Consider the following 18,480-nt stretch of genomic DNA (forward strand, 5'->3'; position numbering starts at 1 on the left):
ACTCGTCCTCCTCGTCCTCCTCCTCCTCATCCTCGTCCTCCTCCTCATCCTCCAGAAATACGTTTTGTATCCTTAAAACTTCATCTAAGAGTAAAAGTGAGTGGAGAAGAAGCACCGAGTCTTTTTATCAGAGACTATACTTGCTCCCCCCACATCCCAGGATGGGGTTTTTGACTACAGCACAGACAAAGAACAAGAGAGAGATCACCTTGCCTTTCCAACTAGCCGGAGCAGAGAAGTCTTCCTGGACTGCTTTCTTTCCCTTTTCCTTGGAATGGATCGAACCTCCTCTGGACTGGGGACTTGAGGGAGCAGCAGGAGCTTGCACCCGTGGAACACCAGGAGCCCAGCCTGGGCAGCAGCATTTTCCAGCACCACAGAGATTGACAACACACCGAATACCCAAAGAAGGGAGACCCTCTGAATTTGTCATCTCTTCGGAGCGGCGAGAGGTTTTGTAATTTGATATTGTTCATTCTTCTGCTGGGTAGTGCATTGCCTGTGAAATAAACAGGTTTTTTACATTTCGCTCAGAAAAATCTCTGCCCAAACCAGTTGAGGGGTGGGAGAAAGGGGCCACGTGGGTTTTCTCCCAAATATACAATAAACCAGAACAAATACAAATACATACCAACCCCTGGATTGGTGAAAAGCCACTGAGCAGCAGCAGGAGATGGAGCAAGGTGCTCCAGTGGGAGGGGCAGGCAGGCCGCGCACCTTCAGGGCATCCCCTGCATCAAATAGTCGTGCATTTTGACCTTCTTGCCTCTCCACTGCAGAACCAAGCCTCCTATCTTCTCCACTGGAGTAGAATTTTCCCAGTTACCATGTCATCTCATCCTTGGCCAGTACATGAGGTAAGGTCACCATGCCAATAACAGTCTCATTGTTACTGTTCCTCTTTCACAGGTTAACTTCCCATCAATTGATCAATCCATTGTTCCTCTTAAGGGTCAAATTCCCAGCAGTTAACCCTTAAGGTTTCCTTCATTCTATGTTCTTCATCATCCTGTTGATGTGCACAACAGAGGACCAGATATGGCAGGGCGTTAGGCACAACTTTGGTCCCTGACACACACAGGCTCCTTGTCCCACTCACTACTGGCCTTCAGAAAGACCTTTAACTCCACAATGCTGTGGAACTGGACCTTCAGCACAGGGACCTTTCCAGCCTGATCTGCGCTCCTTCCTCTGCGTCTGTGCACAAAACACGGTTCAGAAGAGAATGGCAGGAGGGGCCTGTGTGTCACAGAGCTCCGGATTTGTGCCGCTTCAGCTCCACACAGGTGCAGGTAGAGTGAAAAAGTCAAACTGTTTATTAATGGAAGGCGAAGCAAAGGGATGAGCTGGAAAGGAAAAAAAGGGGATGGGAATGGTATGAGGGCTGGAGGTAAGGAGCTGTCACAAAGGAGGAAGAGTAAAGGGAAAAAAAGGGGATGGTCATGGTACAAGGGCTGGAGGTAAGGAGTAGTCAAAAGGGAGGAAGAGTAAAGGGAAAAAAGGGGATGGGAATGGTATGAGGGCTGGAGGTAAGGAGCTGTCACAAGGGAGGAAGAGTAAAGGGAAAAAAAGGAGATGGGCAGAGTCTGCGGGCTGGAGGTAAGGAGCTGTCACAAGGGAGGAAGAGTAAAGGGAAAAAAAGGGGATGGGCAGAGTCTGAGGGCTGGAGGCTGGGACAATCTACAAGCAGGGAGAGGGCTGAAGTCCCATGAGCATCCCACAGGCTCAGCTGTGTCAGCTGTGCCTGGATCTCCACTGGGACTGGAAGGCGGTGTCCTCTTCAGTGTCTCCTGGTGCTGTTCTTGAGGCACTCGTTCACTGGCGAACTGGGCTTGAATATTTAGACTACAGTGGGATGGACTGGTGTCTTCCTCAGGGCTTGAAGGGCTGAAACAGAGGAGAGCCACGGTCAGGGCATGCCTCTGCAGGGATCCGAGGAGACATTCCTGCCAAGGACATTCCACCTGGCTCTTGCGATGGCCACAAGAGAGGACCGGACAACAGGATCAGCCAGAAGGTGCTGGCCACAAATCCCACCCATGTCCCTGAAATGTCTCTATTCTCTGCCCATACCAGCCCTCAGCCACACAAGGAACGAAGCACTCTGCAGCTGGGCCAGGGATTGCAACTCCCTGCCCAGGCATGGCAACTGCCCCCTGCCAGCCCCGCCCTGACCGCCCGCTGCTCTCACTCACCCTCATTGAGGACCTGGAGGTCTTCCTTCTGCCCTCTGATGAACATCCCGACCATCTCTGGGAACACAGAGCCTGTCAGCGTCCCAGCAGCACAGCTCCCTGCCAGCGGGGCTGCCAGCCCTGTGGCCACACGGCCTCCTGGCCCGGCAGGGCTCAGCCCGGGCCCGTGCCGCATCCTGACTCAGCCCAAGGGCACGGCTGCCAGAGGCCGGCAGCAGCAGCCCCGAGGGCAGCCGGGGCTCCAGGGCACCGGGCCCGGGTGCTGCTGCCGCCTCACGGCTCATGGCTCACCGATGAACCTGACAGCCTCCTCTTGCAGGGGCTCCTGTGGGCTGTCCAGGTATGGCCGGGCCCGGCGCAGGTGCTCGGCTGCTCGGCTCCTGTCCTGTGCCAGCTGGAGAGAGCGGCAGGAGGGAAGGGTTGGTGCGGGCTCTGCCCCTCGGCCGGGCACTGCCTGTGGCCAGCCCCGGCCTCCCGTGCCCGCCCTGTTTTGAGGCCCGGCCAGCAGCCGCTGGCGCCGGGCTCTGGAGGGGGCAGAGGGCCGGCTGCTGCCCGGGGAGCTGCGGTGCCACCCAGCCCCGCAGCCCCGCTCAGGGCCGCAGGAGCCTGGAGAAGAACCTTTGTTTCCCAGGGAAGGGAGCGGCGTGTGGGGCGCCGGCTGGAGCCCCTGGGTGCAGCACCGGGCAGGCGCCACAGCTTCCAGCCCCACACAGTGAACATCCGGGACTGTGGCTTGGGCTTCTCCAGGCCGTCCGTACCAGACACTCGGGAAACTTGGACAGCTGCTCCTTCTTTACCAGTTGCTTGAGATTCCTCATCTTTAGGAACTCGGCCACACGAAGCAGTGTTTCCCGAGAGGCCTGGAGAGCAGCAGAGATGCAGAGATGGCACTGCAGCCCAGGGCACAGGACTCTTGTCTGGGTGACAGGGCCCAGAAGAAGCTGTAACCTGGGAGGTTCCAGGGCAGGAGAAAGCCGATGCCCCTCCCAGGGATGCACCAACATCACACCAAAGCTGACCTTCGCCACGCGCCGGTTCTCATCATGGCAGTGGAAGTAGAGTGGAAGCAGGCTCTGGATCAAAATCTTCTCCAGGGGCTTTTTTCCCTCATCCACTACCAAATCCATCACCTTGAAGAAGAGGTCAAGGGAGAGCAACTGCACATGGCTGTGGTCCTGGAGGGAAAGAAGAGAAAAAGACCTTAATACCAATTCCTCCAGGCTCACCTGGGCAAAGGCCCAGAAATCTGTAAGACACAAAGTTTCTGGGCAGCAGCCAGTGCCTGTGGCTGAGGGTGCAGAGCCTTACGTGGTCAAAGAGCAGCAGGAGTGCCTCAGCCAGCTTTGGGGCAGTGCTGCTGGATATCACGATGTCTTTATTGTTGAGCATATTATTGAATACACGGAGGGTCATGCCAACAATGTCTCCGTCTGCATCACCCAACAGCTTCTGAAGGCTTCGAGACAGGCTGCACATTCTTGTGGCCTGTGTGGAAAACAAGGCTGTGCTGGGAAGCCCTGAACGGCTGCATCGCCAACACCACCCTGGCACTGCAGCCACACCCTGCTGCTGCCGGGCCCAGAGGCCAAAGGCCTGTCCCAAAGCACTCAGGCAGGTGAGGCAGGAGAGCTGGGAGCAGCTGCCTGAGCTCCTGAAGCCCAGCCAGCCCAAGGGGCTGCTTTCCCCAGCACAGCTTCAGCCGCTGCCCCGTTCTCACCATCGAGGGATCCTTGCTGAGCACCACGAGGCCTCGGAGCGCCAGGTGACGCCTCTGCCTGCACTCGCTCTGCAGGTGCCTTGACACGATTTCCAGGACACCGTCACCATATTTAGACAAATCCAAACACTCGAGGACCTGAAAGGCACAGGGCAGTGACAGGGGACCCAGCCGGCAGGAGCCTGGAACTGTGCAGGGCTGGGCCCAGGCAGCAGCACAGGGCGCAGGCAACATCCCAGGCAGTTGTGACCATGCAAGGGGACAGGGCTGGCAGGCAGATCAGCCAGGTAGAGCTGACCGTCAGGCTCACCTCCACAAGGAATGCCAGTAAGGGCAGATCCCAGCATGGCTCCTCCCAGATGAGTGCCCTGAGCAGCTGGAGTGCAATGCGGGAACAGAAGGGGATCAAGACACGGCGCATCTCCCTGTCAGGGGGAACGTGGCACCAAGAGCCTGAGGTGGGGAGGACAAACCTCTCCCAGGAATGACTCACAGACGTGTCCAGCCTTTCCCCAGCATCCCTGGAGGAACTGGAAGTGCTTTGGGAGGTGGCTCCTTCTGGGCACCCTCCTCTCTCCGCTTTTTCCAGTCTACTTGGCCATCCCTGAGTCATGAGGCCCTCTGGCCGGGACAGTGGGGACTATGAGGGGCAGCCTGGGCACAGGGCACAAATGTCAGAGGCAGTGGCGAGAAGGGAGTCTCACCTGGCCAGCAGACCCACGGCATAGTGCTGGGTGTCGGCACAGAGCAGCGTGTCCCAGCCACGCTTGCGCTCCATAGCCATCAGCTCATTGTCACATCGCAGTCGGCAGAGCAGAGCCTTCATGGCCTGCACTGCAAACCTGTGTGCACAGCAAAGCCCAGGTCACACTGGGCACACTGGTGCCGGCCACAAGGGCACGGGAAGGACAGGAGGACTGGCACCTGTTGGGGTTGCTGGGAAGGCGGTGTTGCTCCCGGCATGCTCTCCAGATGCTGTCAACTTCCACTGGTGGCATCTGCTGGGTGGTGATGACAACATGGAACAGCAGAGCCACAAACAGGCGAGCAGAATAAAGGATCATTGCCTCGTGGCATTCAGGCACTTGGATAATCAGCCAGAGCGCCACAGTTGCCTGCAAAAGAAGCACCCAAAGACAGCGCTCAGTGCCGAGGTGTCCATGGGGCAGGGCCCGAGGGGAGGCACAGGGGGAGCAGCAGGCCTGGTGCCCCCTGAACCTGCCCCTAGGCCAGGTTTCAGCCCAGCGCTCCCAGAGGCAGGGAGAGGATAGAGAGCTGTTGGAGAAGCAACCGATGGTTGATCAACGGCCAGCTCCAGAAACTCACAGTCAGGGGAAAAACGTCCTTGTCGTCCCCATCAGAGGTGCAGATGCTGCAAAGGGGCCAGTTCTCCATCACATAGAGCAGTGCTGGCAGCACTTTCTCCACTGTAGGTCCTGACGATCCTATGGTTCTCCACATCATTGCAGCAGCTCTGTGGGATCAGAGCTCTGTGTCAGGGGTGTCTCAGTCACAGCACCATGCCCTACACAGCTGTGGGGTCCCAGGTGACAGAGTCCTGGTGCCCTGAGGGGCAGGGAGGGAGCATTGGCAGCAGCCTCAGGAAACAGAGGGGCCCGAGGCACCTGGACCTCTCTGCCTGTTGGGCAGACCCCAATGGACAGGCTGTGCAGGGCGATGGGCTCCAAAGGCTGGGGAGCCCTGAGCTCTCAAGACACGTGGGCCCCATACCTGTCACACGATGGGGCACAGCGCAGGAGGGTCAGCGCCACATCGACAGGGTGTTCTTCAGCCAGCCTTATAATGTCAATTTGCTGCCTGACATCCACAGTGACACGGGACACGAGACTCTGGTGAATGCTTCTTACAATAGTTGGCACCTGGAGGAGGCATGGGGAAGACTTGGAGTGCTGTTCAAGGCAGCAACTTCCCCAGCTTCCCCCAAGAAGTGTTTACCTTCCTGTCATGCTCTGCTGGCCTCAAAGGCTGAGGGGCCCCTGTGGATGTGGCTTGAGGGGGCACATGATCCTGGGAGGCCTCCAGTTCTGGTGCCAGGCTGGGTACCTGCTGCTCACAAGAAACATAATTGTCCTTGAAATTTTCCATTATGAGTTCCTGACTCAGAGTGGGAGCAGGTGTGATGTCAGCATCTGCAATGCCCTGAGTCTCTGAGTTTGGAATGGCCACGTTCTCTGTCACTGCCATGTCATCCTTTGTGCTCTCATCATTCACTGCAGCAGCAGAATCTTCTGAGTGCTCAGCTGAATCTGGGCTGACATCAGGCTCTGCCTGGAGCTCGGTCAGCCCGGAGTCAGGCTCAGCTGCACACTCAGTTGCTGCTGTGGTGTTGTTCTTTCTACGCCGAATGCCCAGGAACTTCCGGAACCTCTGTGCAAGCAGGACAAAGGACGGGGAAGAGAGGCATGTTCCATGGCGTGCTTGCTCCAAGTGCGCTGCTGGGCTGAGCAGTGCCAGCAGGCCCAGCCCAGGTGGGGATGGCTGCAGGTACCTGCGCTGCTCTGTGGAAACGGCCACGGGCTGGGTCCTGCTCTTGTGTCCCGTCCATGGCTGCATCTGGCAAAGAGCAGCCAGAGCTGAGGGGTTGCGGGAGAGGCCAGAGAACACAGCCCAGCTGTGCATTCCCCTGGCAGGGACAGCCCTGGGTTGGTTCAGGGGATGGATCACAGCCAGTGCCGGGAATCAGCCCCATCCCCTCTTCTGTCCTGTCCATGGGAATGTCCACAGTACATGGAATGGGACGGGACGGGACGGGACGGGACGGGACGGGACGGGACGGGACGGGATGGGATGGGATGGGATGGGATGGGATGGGATGGGATGGGATGGGATGGGGCCTAGCTGGCTGCAGCCATCAGCCCTGTGGCCTAGCTCTGCCACTCACCATCCTGCTGTGGCTGGAACTGCTCTGGCTCTTCAGGCAGTTGTGCTGGGGCAGCTCCAGGGTCCGTCTTTCTTTTCCCCCTGAACACCTTGAACAGGCTAAGGAATCTGCCCGCCATGACACAATCTTGCCTTGAAGGCACCTTAAAGAGAGATGCCTTGGGAAATCTCTGAGTCAACAAGTCCTGCAGTTGTGCCTTGAAGGCACCTGAGACAGAGAAGCCTCAGCAAGGCTACAGGACAGCAAGTCCTGCAGTTTGGTCTTGAGGGCTCCTGCCACAATGACCGGAGACTCCTCGTAAATGATTGTGCTCACTAAGTCCCACAGTCTCACCTTGAGGGCAGAGGCCGGAAGGGTGGGAGATGCCTCAGAAAAGCTCCAGGTTACAAGTCTCGCAGTCTGGCCTTGCGGGCACCTGCAAAAGAAAAGCCTCAGGAAAGCCACGGGACACCAAGTCCCGCAGTCTGGCCTCGCAGGCACCTGCAAAAGAAAAGCCTCGGGAAAGCCACGGGACACCAAGTCCCGCAGTCTTTCCACGAGGTCACCTGTAGCAGTAAAGCCTTGGAAAAGCTCCGGGTCAGACACAAAGGAGTGTGCTGTGCGGGGGCTCCTCACAGCACCGCTCTAGCGCGTCCTGTCCCGTCGCGTGCACTGGGCACTGTGGCGTGGTCCTGTCACCGCCAGCTCCTATGTCACCACGTGTCACAAAGGGCCCTTGGACAGCCTGTCCCCTTCCATTCCACGGTGACCATGTGTCACAAAGGGCCCTTGCACACACTGCCCTCTGCCCTGGGGCTGCCCCCTTCCCCCCCAAAGTGGCCCAGCTTGGAAGGAATCCCTTGCCCAAAGTGTCTAAGACAGCCTGACAGGATTTTTAGGAATGCCTCAAACCATCAGCAAACGCTGCCCTGCTCTGTGGGCTCAGGGCAGCAGAAGGGGCCCCCAGGGCTGCTGACACAGCCGCAGCAGGAAGGGCACGGGGGCTTGAACAGAAGCTGGCACGGCCTCCTTGGGACACGTCCCAGCTGGTGGCCATTCTAAACCCGCAGGTGTGACACAGACAAGGAACATCTGGGCCAAGGCACAAATGCTGCTCTGAGCCCTGGGGCGCGGCCAGCACTGAGATCAGCAGGTGTGGCAGAGTCCTCACCAAGGCAGAGCTGCCACCCCCCACCCCGAGCCATCCCTGGCAGTGCTGGTGCTCGTCTCCTGTGCTCCTGGGGGGCTTCTGTGCCAGAGGGCAGCCAAAGCCCACATGCACTGGGGGCTGTGCTCCTTCCTGCAGGGTCTGTTGGCAGGAACTCCTGGAGCAACTGCTGGCAATGCTTAGTCTTAGTCAGATTAATTACATGTGGGAATTATTTTCCCATTGATGTCATTTCCTGCAGCTATAAAACATCTTTGTGGGGAAGGCACAGAAGGATCTGGCATTTAAGAATCCTCAATTCGTGAGAGCTTCCCCATTGCTCCAATCAAGTAGTTCCAAAAAGTTGCAGATTCACCAATTAATTGGAATGGCCGGAGAATGTGAAAGATTTGCAAGTTTGATTTCCATCTCAAAGCAGCAAGTCCTTTGCCTTAATGTTATCCATTGAGAGTCACTTTACAAAATATAACACTCCAGAGAGGCTAAAAAAATGGACATTCTTTGGTTTGCAAACCTTTGGTTTTCTATGGAGGGATGATAATATCCTAATTCTCTGAAGGATTAAAGCTCTCAAGGAATGAAAGTCCACTCAGTATTACAAAAGTAGTCCAAACAACTGAGTAAATTGTAAAAAGGCTAATTCTCCGCCTGGTACAGATATCTAAGTGGCCAGTACAGTACAGCTCTCCCCTCTTCTTTGCATGAGAACCGGGACCACTAACAAGAAAAGTCGTAGATATTTCTTATGTCCTCCATAACCAAAGCTGTGCTAAACCATGGATCTTGCCGTCAAACTGACTCAAATTCCATCCTAGACCTCTCACTTCCAGACAACTCCTTCCCCAATATGCCCACCAACACAAACGGCCCCAAAACATGCTCACAGAACTCCTCAACACCCCACCAGGACCCCCCAGCTGTCCCCATCCCTCCCCAGAGCTTTCCCATCCTCCAGCAGACCCCCTGGTTCCCTGCACATGCCATGGGATGGCACTCAGCAGGATTTACTCCAAACCCTTCCCCAGTAGCAAGCTCAGGCTGCCAGGCCAATGGTTCCTGGATCATCCTTCCCACTGACCCTTCCAGTGCATGGCTCTTACATTTACACATTTGAGCCAGCTGGGACTTCTCCACTTAACCAGCATTGCTGGGAAAGGATCGAGAGCAGCCTGGCATGCTCTTTCTCCAGCTCCCTCTTTACTCTTGGGGCAGGTAGAACATTGCACAGGAAAGCAACTGGTGCCACAAGGAGTGGGGAGCATCAGACAGCTCTGGGAAGACCCCTCAGGGCTGCTGTATCCTGAGGTAACACCATTGGCCGTGACCTGTAGGTGTCGAGGTGACACTGGTGGTTGGGTTCTTTCCCCAGGACTGAGATTGATGAGAGAGAGGCTGTTTCCTCATGTTTGGACTTGGTTGTTTCTTCTTGCCTTATCTATATTACATGTATACAGAGTACAAGGAGCTACATAGACTATGGTGGAGAGGTGCAAAATGGAGAAAGAACAATCTCTTCAAGGTCTTTTCTATGTCTATGTGTCCAATAATCAAGTGCCAAGTAAGTTCTTTTTCTTAGTGACCCAATGACCTGGCACCTGTGCGCTGCACTGTGGCATTTTCTATCCAATCACTCATTATTATCTAAAACCCTTAAAAGAAGAAGATGATGGAAGAAGAAGGAGAAAGGGACAATGCCTTAAGTTCTCCATCTTGTCTCTTATTTTCTAAAATAGCTTAAACCTTAAACTCTCTCACCCAGTGACTTAAGAAAACTCTAACTTGCACACTCATTTTCCCAGTTTCTCTACTTAACTTTAAAAGTTATTTCCATGGTGTTGTTTTAAATTTAGTGCTCTCTTGGGTGTCAGAGCCAGGCACTACAGATAAAGGCACATTTTCTGTACGTCTGTAATGGAAAACCACTCCAAAAATTCACTGAGTCCTCATAGAGGTATAGCAAATGTTGTTTATTTCTATCTTTAGCACAATTTTATAGGGTCCTACAGGGTTCCCGGGGCTTAACAAGCTACTATTGGTTAAAACATATTTGTTTTACATTCTTTTCCATGTACCCAATGCCATTGTTTTTCTTTATTCTCACTGTTCCAGGAGAGTTTCAAGACACTGTCTTTAGAATTGTAGCCTGGATTGAAAGCTGTGTTGTGCAGACAGGCTTTTACTGAAATATCATGCTTTTGCTCTACTAAAATGTTTTCCTACACCTTTGTCCCCAAGCAGGGAGAGAGTGCCGAAACCTACCTTTCTTTAGAGGAGACGCCCCTTTCAGAACATTTCCTCCTAACTTGTCTCAAAGCGAGACGGGTGCAGTCCTCTAAAGGTAGGCTGCTTTAGTTTGGAAGCAAGGGCCCTCTCTCTCTCCTCTGTTTTCTCACAGAAGCTGCTTCTGTGGCCCTCCCCTGCTACCAAAAATCACGCTGTGCTAAATCCACACACACAGTATTGTGGCATTGACCCACCAAGCTCTAGGGTTATTCCTTGTGCTGATAAATTTGAAGTTAGTAAAACTGTCTGCATTCAATTTGCCAAAAATCTGCAACTCCAGTGAGGCGTAAAGCAGGGCATTTCCCAAGGTGAGACAGTTGTTGCCACATTCTGGTAGCCCACAGATACAGGGATGCTGTTCCATGACCGTAGGCTTTCCATCCCTTTGGGCATCCCTCTAGGATAATATTCCCTATCCTGGGCTTTAAGGGTTGGCCCATATAAAGCACAAGAGACCCCATCAGGACACTAATTTTCATTCCTTTAAGCAGATTGCATGCTTGTCCTAAAGTAGACTGTCCTTTGGCCACAGGTGGCCAGGCAGCATGAAATTGCAAGCAAATGACCCGCTGACCATGGAACAGACTGTCCTAGGGCAGCTGTGTGCCCCACTGAGCAGGCACTGCCCAAACCCTGTCCCTGTTCTCTTACCCACACTCAAACGTGCATCCATTTTTCACTCACACATGCTCAAAAATCATCAGTTTTTGTGCTCTGGCCATCCTGTCCTCATTGCCAATAACACCATGGGTTCTGGAAGATGCCCGTGCACAAAATTGCAAAGCAAATTTTATTTTATTAGTTGCTGTTGCAAATAATACATACCAACCCCTGGATTGGTGAAAAGCCACTGAGCAGCAGCAGGAGATGGAGCAAGGTGCTCCAGTGGGAGGGGCAGGCAGGCCGCGCACCTTCAGGGCATCCCCTGCATCAAATAGTCGTGCATTTTGACCTTCTTGCCTCTCCACTGCAGAACCAAGCCTCCTATCTTCTCCACTGGAGTAGAATTTTCCCAGTTACCATGTCATCTCATCCTTGGCCAGTACATGAGGTAAGGTCACCATGCCAATAACAGTCTCATTGTTACTGTTCCTCTTTCACAGGTTAACTTCCCATCAATTGATCAATCCATTGTTCCTCTTAAGGGTCAAATTCCCAGCAGTTAACCCTTAAGGTTTCCTTCATTCTATGTTCTTCATCATCCTGTTGATGTGCACAACAGAGGACCAGATATGGCAGGGCGTTAGGCACAACTTTGGTCCCTGACACACACAGGCTCCTTGTCCCACTCACTACTGGCCTTCAGAAAGACCTTTAACTCCACAATGCTGTGGAACTGGACCTTCAGCACAGGGACCTTTCCAGCCTGATCTGCGCTCCTTCCTCTGCGTCTGTGCACAAAACACGGTTCAGAAGAGAATGGCAGGAGGGGCCCGTGTGTCACAGAGCTCCGGATTTGTGCCGCTTCAGCTCCACACAGGTGCAGGTAGAGTGAAAAAGTCAAACTGTTTATTAATGGAAGGCGAAGCAAAGGGATGAGCTGGAAAGGAAAAGAAGGGGATGGGAATGGTATGAGGGCTGGAGGTAAGGAGCTGTCACAAAGGAGGAAGAGTAAAGGGAAAAAAAGGGGATGGTCATGGTACAAGGGCTGGAGGTAAGGAGTAGTCACAAGGGAGGAAGAGTAAAGGGAAAAAAGGGGATGGGAATGGTATGAGGGCTGGAGGTAAGGAGCTGTCACAAGGGAGGAAGAGTAAAGGGAAAAAAAGGAGATGGGCAGAGTCTGCGGGCTGGAGGTAAGGAGCTGTCACAAGGGAGGAAGAGTAAAGGGAAAAAAAGGGGATGGGCAGAGTCTGAGGGCTGGAGGCTGGGACAATCTACAAGCAGGGAGAGGGCTGAAGTCCCATGAGCATCCCACAGGCTCAGCTGTGTCAGCTGTGCCTGGATCTCCACTGGGACTGGAAGGCGGTGTCCTCTTCAGTGTCTCCTGGTGCTGTTCTTGAGGCACTCGTTCACTGGCGAACTGGGCTTGAATATTTAGACTACAGTGGGATGGACTGGTGTCTTCCTCAGGGCTTGAAGGGCTGAAACAGAGGAGAGCCACGGTCAGGGCATGCCTCTGCAGGGATCCGAGGAGACATTCCTGCCAAGGACATTCCACCTGGCTCTTGCGATGGCCACAAGAGAGGACCGGACAACAGGATCAGCCAGAAGGTGCTGGCCACAAATCCCACCCATGTCCCTGAAATGTCTCTATTCTCTGCCCATACCAGCCCTCAGCCACACAAGGAACGAAGCACTCTGCAGCTGGGCCAGGGATTGCAACTCCCTGCCCAGGCATGGCAACTGCCCCCTGCCAGCCCCGCCCTGACCGCCCGCTGCTCTCACTCACCCTCATTGAGGACCTGGAGGTCTTCCTTCTGCCCTCTGATGAACATCCCGACCATCTCTGGGAACACAGAGCCTGTCAGCGTCCCAGCAGCACAGCTCCCTGCCAGCGGGGCTGCCAGCCCTGTGGCCACACGGCCTCCTGGCCCGGCAGGGCTCAGCCCGGGCCCGTGCCGCATCCTGACTCAGCCCAAGGGCACGGCTGCCAGAGGCTGGCAGCAGCAGCCCCGAGGGCAACCGGGGCTCCAGGGCGCCGGGCCTGGGTGCCACAGCCGGGGCAGCAGCCGGGGCTGGGGCCAAGCTGCGGCGGGGTGGGGAGCCAGCCCGGGCTCGTGACCCACCGAGGAACCTGACTGTGTCCAACAGTTTGACAATCTGTTCAACCCTTTGCAAGCAACACTGCTGCAGGCCTGTAATAAATCCATCGGCCTGACAGTTTGTTAGTTTTCTCAAGTGTGATAAATGTAACTGTTGTGAATTCATGTTGTAAATATTGGCTTTTCACAATTATTCTGATAAATATATGCTTTCACTATATTCTTTTCCCTTAGCAAGATATAGGCTTAGATAGGAATTCTGAATGGTAAGGATATGTCTCATCTGGAGAAGGCAAGATAACTCCAACAGGGAAGACAATGGGAGGATCAAGCTGTGGAAAACAGGCTATTACCAGCAGCAGGAAATGGAGAGCAAACTGTTACCAAAAAGCCGGTACCAGGACGTTGTGAAGGGGGAAAGAGATGAAGCCCATCTGCTCTCTGAGGAAGTATAAGGGGCCTGGACTCTTATCAACAAGTGACCATCTGCAGCAGAAAGGAAACCAAAAAACTCCAAAATAATGCTGATCAGCTAGACCAGCAAAAATTATGCTGACCAGCAGAAAATAAAATTGAAAAAAAAATGATCCAAGAAGGTGGAACCAGGGAGGGGATATGCTTGAATATGCATTAACCTCTCACAGCAAGGATGGGATAAAAAGGACACTCCTGAAATACCAGGTGTGCTCTTGGCAGCATGCCAAGGCACCCGGCCGTATCTCTTTGCTTTACTTTATGTCTCTTGCTGTCTTTATTAAACATTTTTAAAATTTTACAGGAGTGAACTTTGTTTTTCACAGAAATTGGGGGCTCGTCTCGGATTAAACACCTCGCCCCGGGGAAACCAGGAGATTCCAGGCGGGGGAAGGCGCTTCCCTGACAGTTTTGGTAATCCGCTTTGGCTGTTCTGGTGTCATCGGTGGTAGCAGGACAACACCCAGAGGACAAGAGAGAGACAAGTAAAGCAAAGAAAAATAAAAAAAATAATAATAAAGGTAATAAAGCGCTCCTTCAAAACCCCATAATCTTTCAGCACCTGAACAGGAATTGGTAAGTACTGATCAGGGGGGTGGAAACAGGGGGATGAATGTGTGTGAATGAGACCCAAGCTGGTTACCCCAGACCTGCGGAGCGAGAGCGGAGTCCATAGTACCGCGATTCCTATCTTTCGTGAGAAAATAGGCCGGGATTTGGACGAAGCAAAAGAAAAAGGAGTGAGAGAATCCCCCCGGGGTTACTGAGACTGGGGTCTCAGGGAGGGGTTGAACCCCTGGAAAGGAAGGAGTCGGGAGTTCTCCTAAGTCCAGTGTACTAGGAGACGGGACAAAAAGGGGATAAAAAAATAATAAATCCCCGGGAATATTGCCAGGTTGAGGGTGCAAACCACGGGAAGTGTGGGATACAGTACCCAAGAAAATCTGGGAGGGTTGGCCAACAACATTCAAGGTACCTTATTATTGTATTGTCTTGGTGTGAGTGAAAAATGAGTGAGAAAAACCTATTAAAGAAATGAGAATGCATGTGTGAATGAGAGATCGTGTATAACTGTATCTTGGGGGCGGGGGGGAAGGTGGACTGTAACAAGAACATTGAAAGAAAGATTTGGGGTTTGTTGGTTTTTGTTGGTGGTGCTGTGAAGGGTAATTAGTGTTTTAAAGAAGTGAACTTGTGGTTTGTTTTTTTAAGGGAGTTAAAATAGGTATTTTAAAGAAGTGAACTGGTGTTTTAAAGGAGTGGAATTGGTATTCTAAAATAGTACAATTGGTGTTCTAAATAGTGGTACTTAAAGGAGTAGGTTGAAACAGAGAACACTTGGAAAAATGGGACAGAGAACCAGTAAGCTGGCCTTAAGAAAAAAAAGAATTAATAAAATACCAGAGGAGATACCTCAAGATAGTCCCCTCGGGATCAAGCTAGCAAATTGGGATTCAGATCCTGATACAAAGGGGAAAGACAAAGTAAAAATGATCCAATTTTGCATGAAGGAGTGGATAAAAAAGGAAATTAGACCTGATCATGTCTACTGGCCAAAATACGGGTCCTCTGAGGCTTGGATCTGTCAGGCTCTAAATATATTTGTGAATTCAAAAGAGCCATTTAATCCAGAAGAAAGAGAATATGCCTCTTGCTGGCTAAGAAACACAGAACCTCTGGGAGCCAGATTTTTTAAAGTACCTAAAACTCCAGAGGTTGAGCAAACAGAAAATAAATAAAAATGGGACCCCCTGGATGCTTTACCTCCATCGCTGGCACAGGGAGCCCCCCCGCTGCAGCCAGCCGCAGGGGTTCCCCAGCCTCCGGGAATTCCTCCGCCTCCAATGGCGCTGGGAATCCTCCCACCCCCGCTGATGCTGGGAATTCCACCCGCCCCGGGAACTCCTGCTCCCCGCTTCGAACCGGGGAGAGCGCTGGGTGTCCCGACTCTGGCTTCTGCTCCACCCGCCCTGGCGGCCCCGGCTTCATTGCCGGGCTTCAGCATCCCTGCCCTGGCAGCCCCGGATTCACTGCCGGACCCCAGCAGCTCGGCACAGGCGGCCCTGGCTTCACTGCCAGGCCCCGCCCTCACTCCTTCTGCACTAGGGATTCCAGCTTCCCTGCCGGGCTCTGTTTCTGCCTCTTTTCCTTTGGAGGGTTCAGCGCCTGCCGCCCAGATAACATCTCTTCTTAATGAAGCGGCACCATATCAGAACACAAGGGGAGCAATTAAAGCTCAAAAGCAGCCTGATAATCTCTATGTTACCAACACTAATACAAAACAAGGGAAGGGGGGTGTAAAAACAGATAGACAGGGAGAGTGGAACCAAGAAATCAATTTATTCCCATTACGAGAAGTACCTATGGGAGGAGTCCAGGGGGGAATGGGATTTGTGAATGCTCCTTTGACTTCTACAGAAGTTAGGAATTTCAAAAAGGAGATTAAAGGGCTATTAGAAGACCCTATAGCTACGGCTGAACAATTAGATCAATTCCTAGGGCCCAATATTTTCACTTGGGAAGAAATGCAATCAATAATGAAAATAATATTTTCCCAAGAGGAAAGAGATATGATTAGAACTGCTGGGATAAAAATATGGGAAAGAGAAAACCAACAAGGCCCACCAGGAGAAGAGAAATTGCCAACTGCACCTCCTGATTGGAACCAGAATGATGAAGTTGGGAGGGGAAGTATGAATGATTATCGTAATTTGATAATCAAAGGGATAAAGGAGGGAGCGCCCCGAGGGCAAAATGTTAGAAAAGCCTTTGAGGGACAACAGGGAAAAGAGTGTAATAAAGAATTGGGTGAATAAAAATTCGGAATAAGAGGTTTAAATAAAGTATGTGTAAGTATAACTAATGAAAATATGGAATAAGGAATTCTCCTCCAGGTCGAGGCAGAATTCCTTTTCCAAAGTCACGGATTGCAAAAAAACCCCCCCGATAACAAGCTTCAGCAGGCTCATCAACTCGGAGGAAAGGACAGGACACAGGCCATCATAGAAACAAAAGAACTAGCCTGAAAGTCTACCTCCAGATAAAGGCAACGCCCGGCCGATTTCGGCCGGAGACCATCAAGCAAGACAAAAGGGACGAGCCCCAGGAAAATGGTCGTTGCCAGAATCGAACACCACACCCGCCAAACCCAAACTACAGAAACTCAATCAAGAAAGACAAAGAAGAGACTACTCCTCCGAGATATCCATCGGCGCTAGCCCGGATCCCTCGATTCTGCTGTGATGAAATATGTTAAAATACATACAGACTCACTTTGCATTTGAGGAGACTCTGCCCGGACACTTACTGATTCAATGTTCTAGGCCAGGAAATCCATTCACCCGACAATCAGGGACACTTGGTGAATGGAAACTGGTTGGAATTCTAGCCTGGGGACATAAAATCCCTATAAAAACCCAGGCCAGAGAACCCTCAGACGTGGATTTGGGAACACCTATACCTTGCGTATAGACCCTATCCACCCAGCGCTGCGCTGCTTATTTATTGTGGTTTTTCCTCGCTGTTTTGCTGTTTTGTTAATTTATAATAAATTTATCTTTGTTAATCTTTAATCTGCCGTTGCATTTATAACAGATTGGTGTCGTGACTCGGATCGGAAGAAACTGTGGGAGAATCTCGCTGTCCAGGGGGGTACCCCCGCTGATTTCAGCGGCCTGGGGAGCAGAGACCCTCCACAGTTCGCTCCGATTGCCGAACCAAATTTAGGCTGAGGAAAAAGCCATAATAAAGAGGAAACGGATCCAGAGAGCTCGGGAAGGCGGGAGCCTTCGGGAAAGCCGCGGCTTGGTAGCTCATAAAAAGTCATACGTGCACGAAGACGCCCTCGCAGGAAATTGCTGTAAGTACTGTGAGGTTGAGCGGGTGATCGGGCGAGTTTGTGAGAGACGTGACCTGGTCACGAAGCGAGTGTGGACTTCAAGGCCGCGTTTCCATCTTCCCGCGAGGGAATTGGCCGGCCGCGAAGGAAGCGATTCTGTGTGAAAGGGTCTCTCTTTCCTTACTTGTAAAGCCTGAGGCTAAAGGGAGTCTCAGGGGACCGATCAAAGGGGGGCTGAGAGAGGAAGGAACGTCCAGTCGAGCTCTGGAACTGGTAAACTCTCTCAGCCAAAAAGATTTAGAAAGTCGAAAACACTGAGAAAACCCCGGTACAGCTAACCGAGAGGTAAGTATTGGTGCGATCTAGGACTTTCGGAAGCGAAAACAGAAAGACGAACACAACGCAGAGCAGGTAAGAATCGTAAGAAAATGGGACAGAGAAAAAGTAGAGCGCAAAAACTAGATAACGAGAAAAGCCCATCGGAGGAATCAAAACAAATGCTAGACATCCCTCCGGAGAGTCCTTTAGGGTGGATGTTGAGAAATTGGGAAAGTTGTCCCGAAAAACAAGGGAAATCCAAGGCAAAAATGATTTATTACTGTGCCGAGATTTGGGGAGGACAGGAATTAAGAAACTGTCTCACTTGGCCAGTATTGGGGACATTTGATAAATGGACGTGCAGGGAATTACTCGCACACATAGAGAAAAAGGTCTCATCAGACGCTGAGGAGAAAGAATATGCCAAACTCTGGTTAAATACCAAAGTACGGCTGTTTCCAGTGAAACAGAAAAACGAACGTAAAACAGAGACCTGGGAACCCCTGGATCACTTACCCCCTCCGTACCGCGGGCCAGTAGAGCCTCCGGTGATGGACCAAGTAGTACCATCAGCACCCGAGGGTTCCATGGGGCAACTAGCAGAAGCACGCTCCCCTCAACCACCGGGAGTAGTGCTGGAAACCCTCACTACCCCCCCACCTGCAGAAAACCCAGCCACCGCACCCTCTTTGGAGTCGGTGTTGGCGCAAGGATGGGGCTTACCCCCTCCACAAATCCCGGTCCGGCCACCACAGCTGGGACCACCAAAAGTATCAGAAGGGAACCCTCTGAGTCACTTAGCTGCGGCAGACATCCCGCCAGCAATGAGGGGAAAACCTCCCGCAAACTCCAGTTCCCCTCCTGCAAGCAGGACTCGGTGGAAATCAAAAATAGGGAATGGAGA

The 18,480-nt window shown here is 52.5% G+C and overlaps 1 protein-coding gene and 2 long non-coding RNA genes across 16 annotated transcripts; 1 reads left to right on the forward strand and 2 right to left on the reverse strand.

Annotated features, from left to right (window-relative positions):
• Positions 1 to 1,293: 1,293 nt before the first annotated feature.
• Positions 1,294 to 7,935, reverse strand: LOC147645406 (maestro heat-like repeat-containing protein family member 7). Of its 14 annotated transcripts, none has more exons than XR_015282368.1 (17): positions 7,148 to 7,935; positions 6,815 to 6,956; positions 6,422 to 6,486; positions 5,869 to 6,300; positions 5,644 to 5,792; positions 5,239 to 5,386; positions 4,837 to 5,027; positions 4,617 to 4,754; positions 4,223 to 4,337; positions 3,913 to 4,050; positions 3,504 to 3,680; positions 3,215 to 3,370; positions 2,954 to 3,055; positions 2,487 to 2,589; positions 2,196 to 2,252; positions 1,525 to 1,887; positions 1,294 to 1,384 (listed from the first exon to the last, which is right to left on the reverse strand). XR_015282368.1 is itself a non-coding variant. In XM_086874646.1 (16 exons), the coding sequence occupies exons 2-16, from the start codon at positions 6,930 to 6,932 to the stop codon at positions 1,841 to 1,843; spliced, it is 2,136 nt and encodes a 711-aa protein (XP_086730772.1). In that variant the 5' UTR covers positions 6,933 to 6,956; positions 7,148 to 7,518; the 3' UTR covers positions 1,294 to 1,840. The 14 variants fall into 14 exon arrangements, 5 of the variants coding, with proteins under 5 accessions (XP_086730772.1, XP_086730774.1, XP_086730771.1 ...); XR_015282374.1 differs by having other exon boundaries at positions 6,422 to 6,480; positions 6,815 to 6,912; positions 7,148 to 7,515; XR_015282370.1 differs by having other exon boundaries at positions 6,422 to 6,480; positions 7,148 to 7,513.
• Positions 7,574 to 13,719, forward strand: LOC147645407 (uncharacterized). Its single transcript, XR_015282376.1, has 4 exons — positions 7,574 to 10,299; positions 11,348 to 11,730; positions 12,315 to 12,455; positions 13,181 to 13,719. It is a non-coding gene; the product is annotated as an uncharacterized LOC147645407 (long non-coding RNA).
• Positions 11,732 to 13,186, reverse strand: LOC147645408 (uncharacterized). Its single transcript, XR_015282375.1, has 2 exons — positions 12,634 to 13,186; positions 11,732 to 12,325 (listed from the first exon to the last, which is right to left on the reverse strand). It is a non-coding gene; the product is annotated as an uncharacterized LOC147645408 (long non-coding RNA).
• Positions 13,720 to 18,480: the final 4,761 nt, after the last annotated feature.

This window comes from Cyanistes caeruleus, unplaced genomic scaffold (assembly GCF_971803275.1).
Source record: "Cyanistes caeruleus unplaced genomic scaffold, bCyaCae1.hap1.1 HAP1_SCAFFOLD_360, whole genome shotgun sequence".
In the NCBI taxonomy this organism is placed as follows: domain Eukaryota; kingdom Metazoa; phylum Chordata; class Aves; order Passeriformes; family Paridae; genus Cyanistes; species Cyanistes caeruleus.

Excerpts from the sequence above, each read along its gene's own strand:
- LOC147645406 (XM_086874643.1), bottom strand. The coding sequence starts at position 6,932 with ATGGCGGGCAGATTCCTTAGCCTGTTCAAGGTGTTCAGGGGGAAAAGA. Across the intron at positions 5,028-5,238 it reads AGGACGTTTTTCCCCTGACT|GCAACTGTGGCGCTCTGGCT; the intron begins GTGAGTTTCTGG and ends CTTCTTTTGCAG. Across the intron at positions 3,113-3,214 it reads AGAACCGGCGCGTGGCGAAG|ACAAGAGTCCTGTGCCCTGG; the intron begins GTCAGCTTTGGT and ends CCTGTCACCCAG.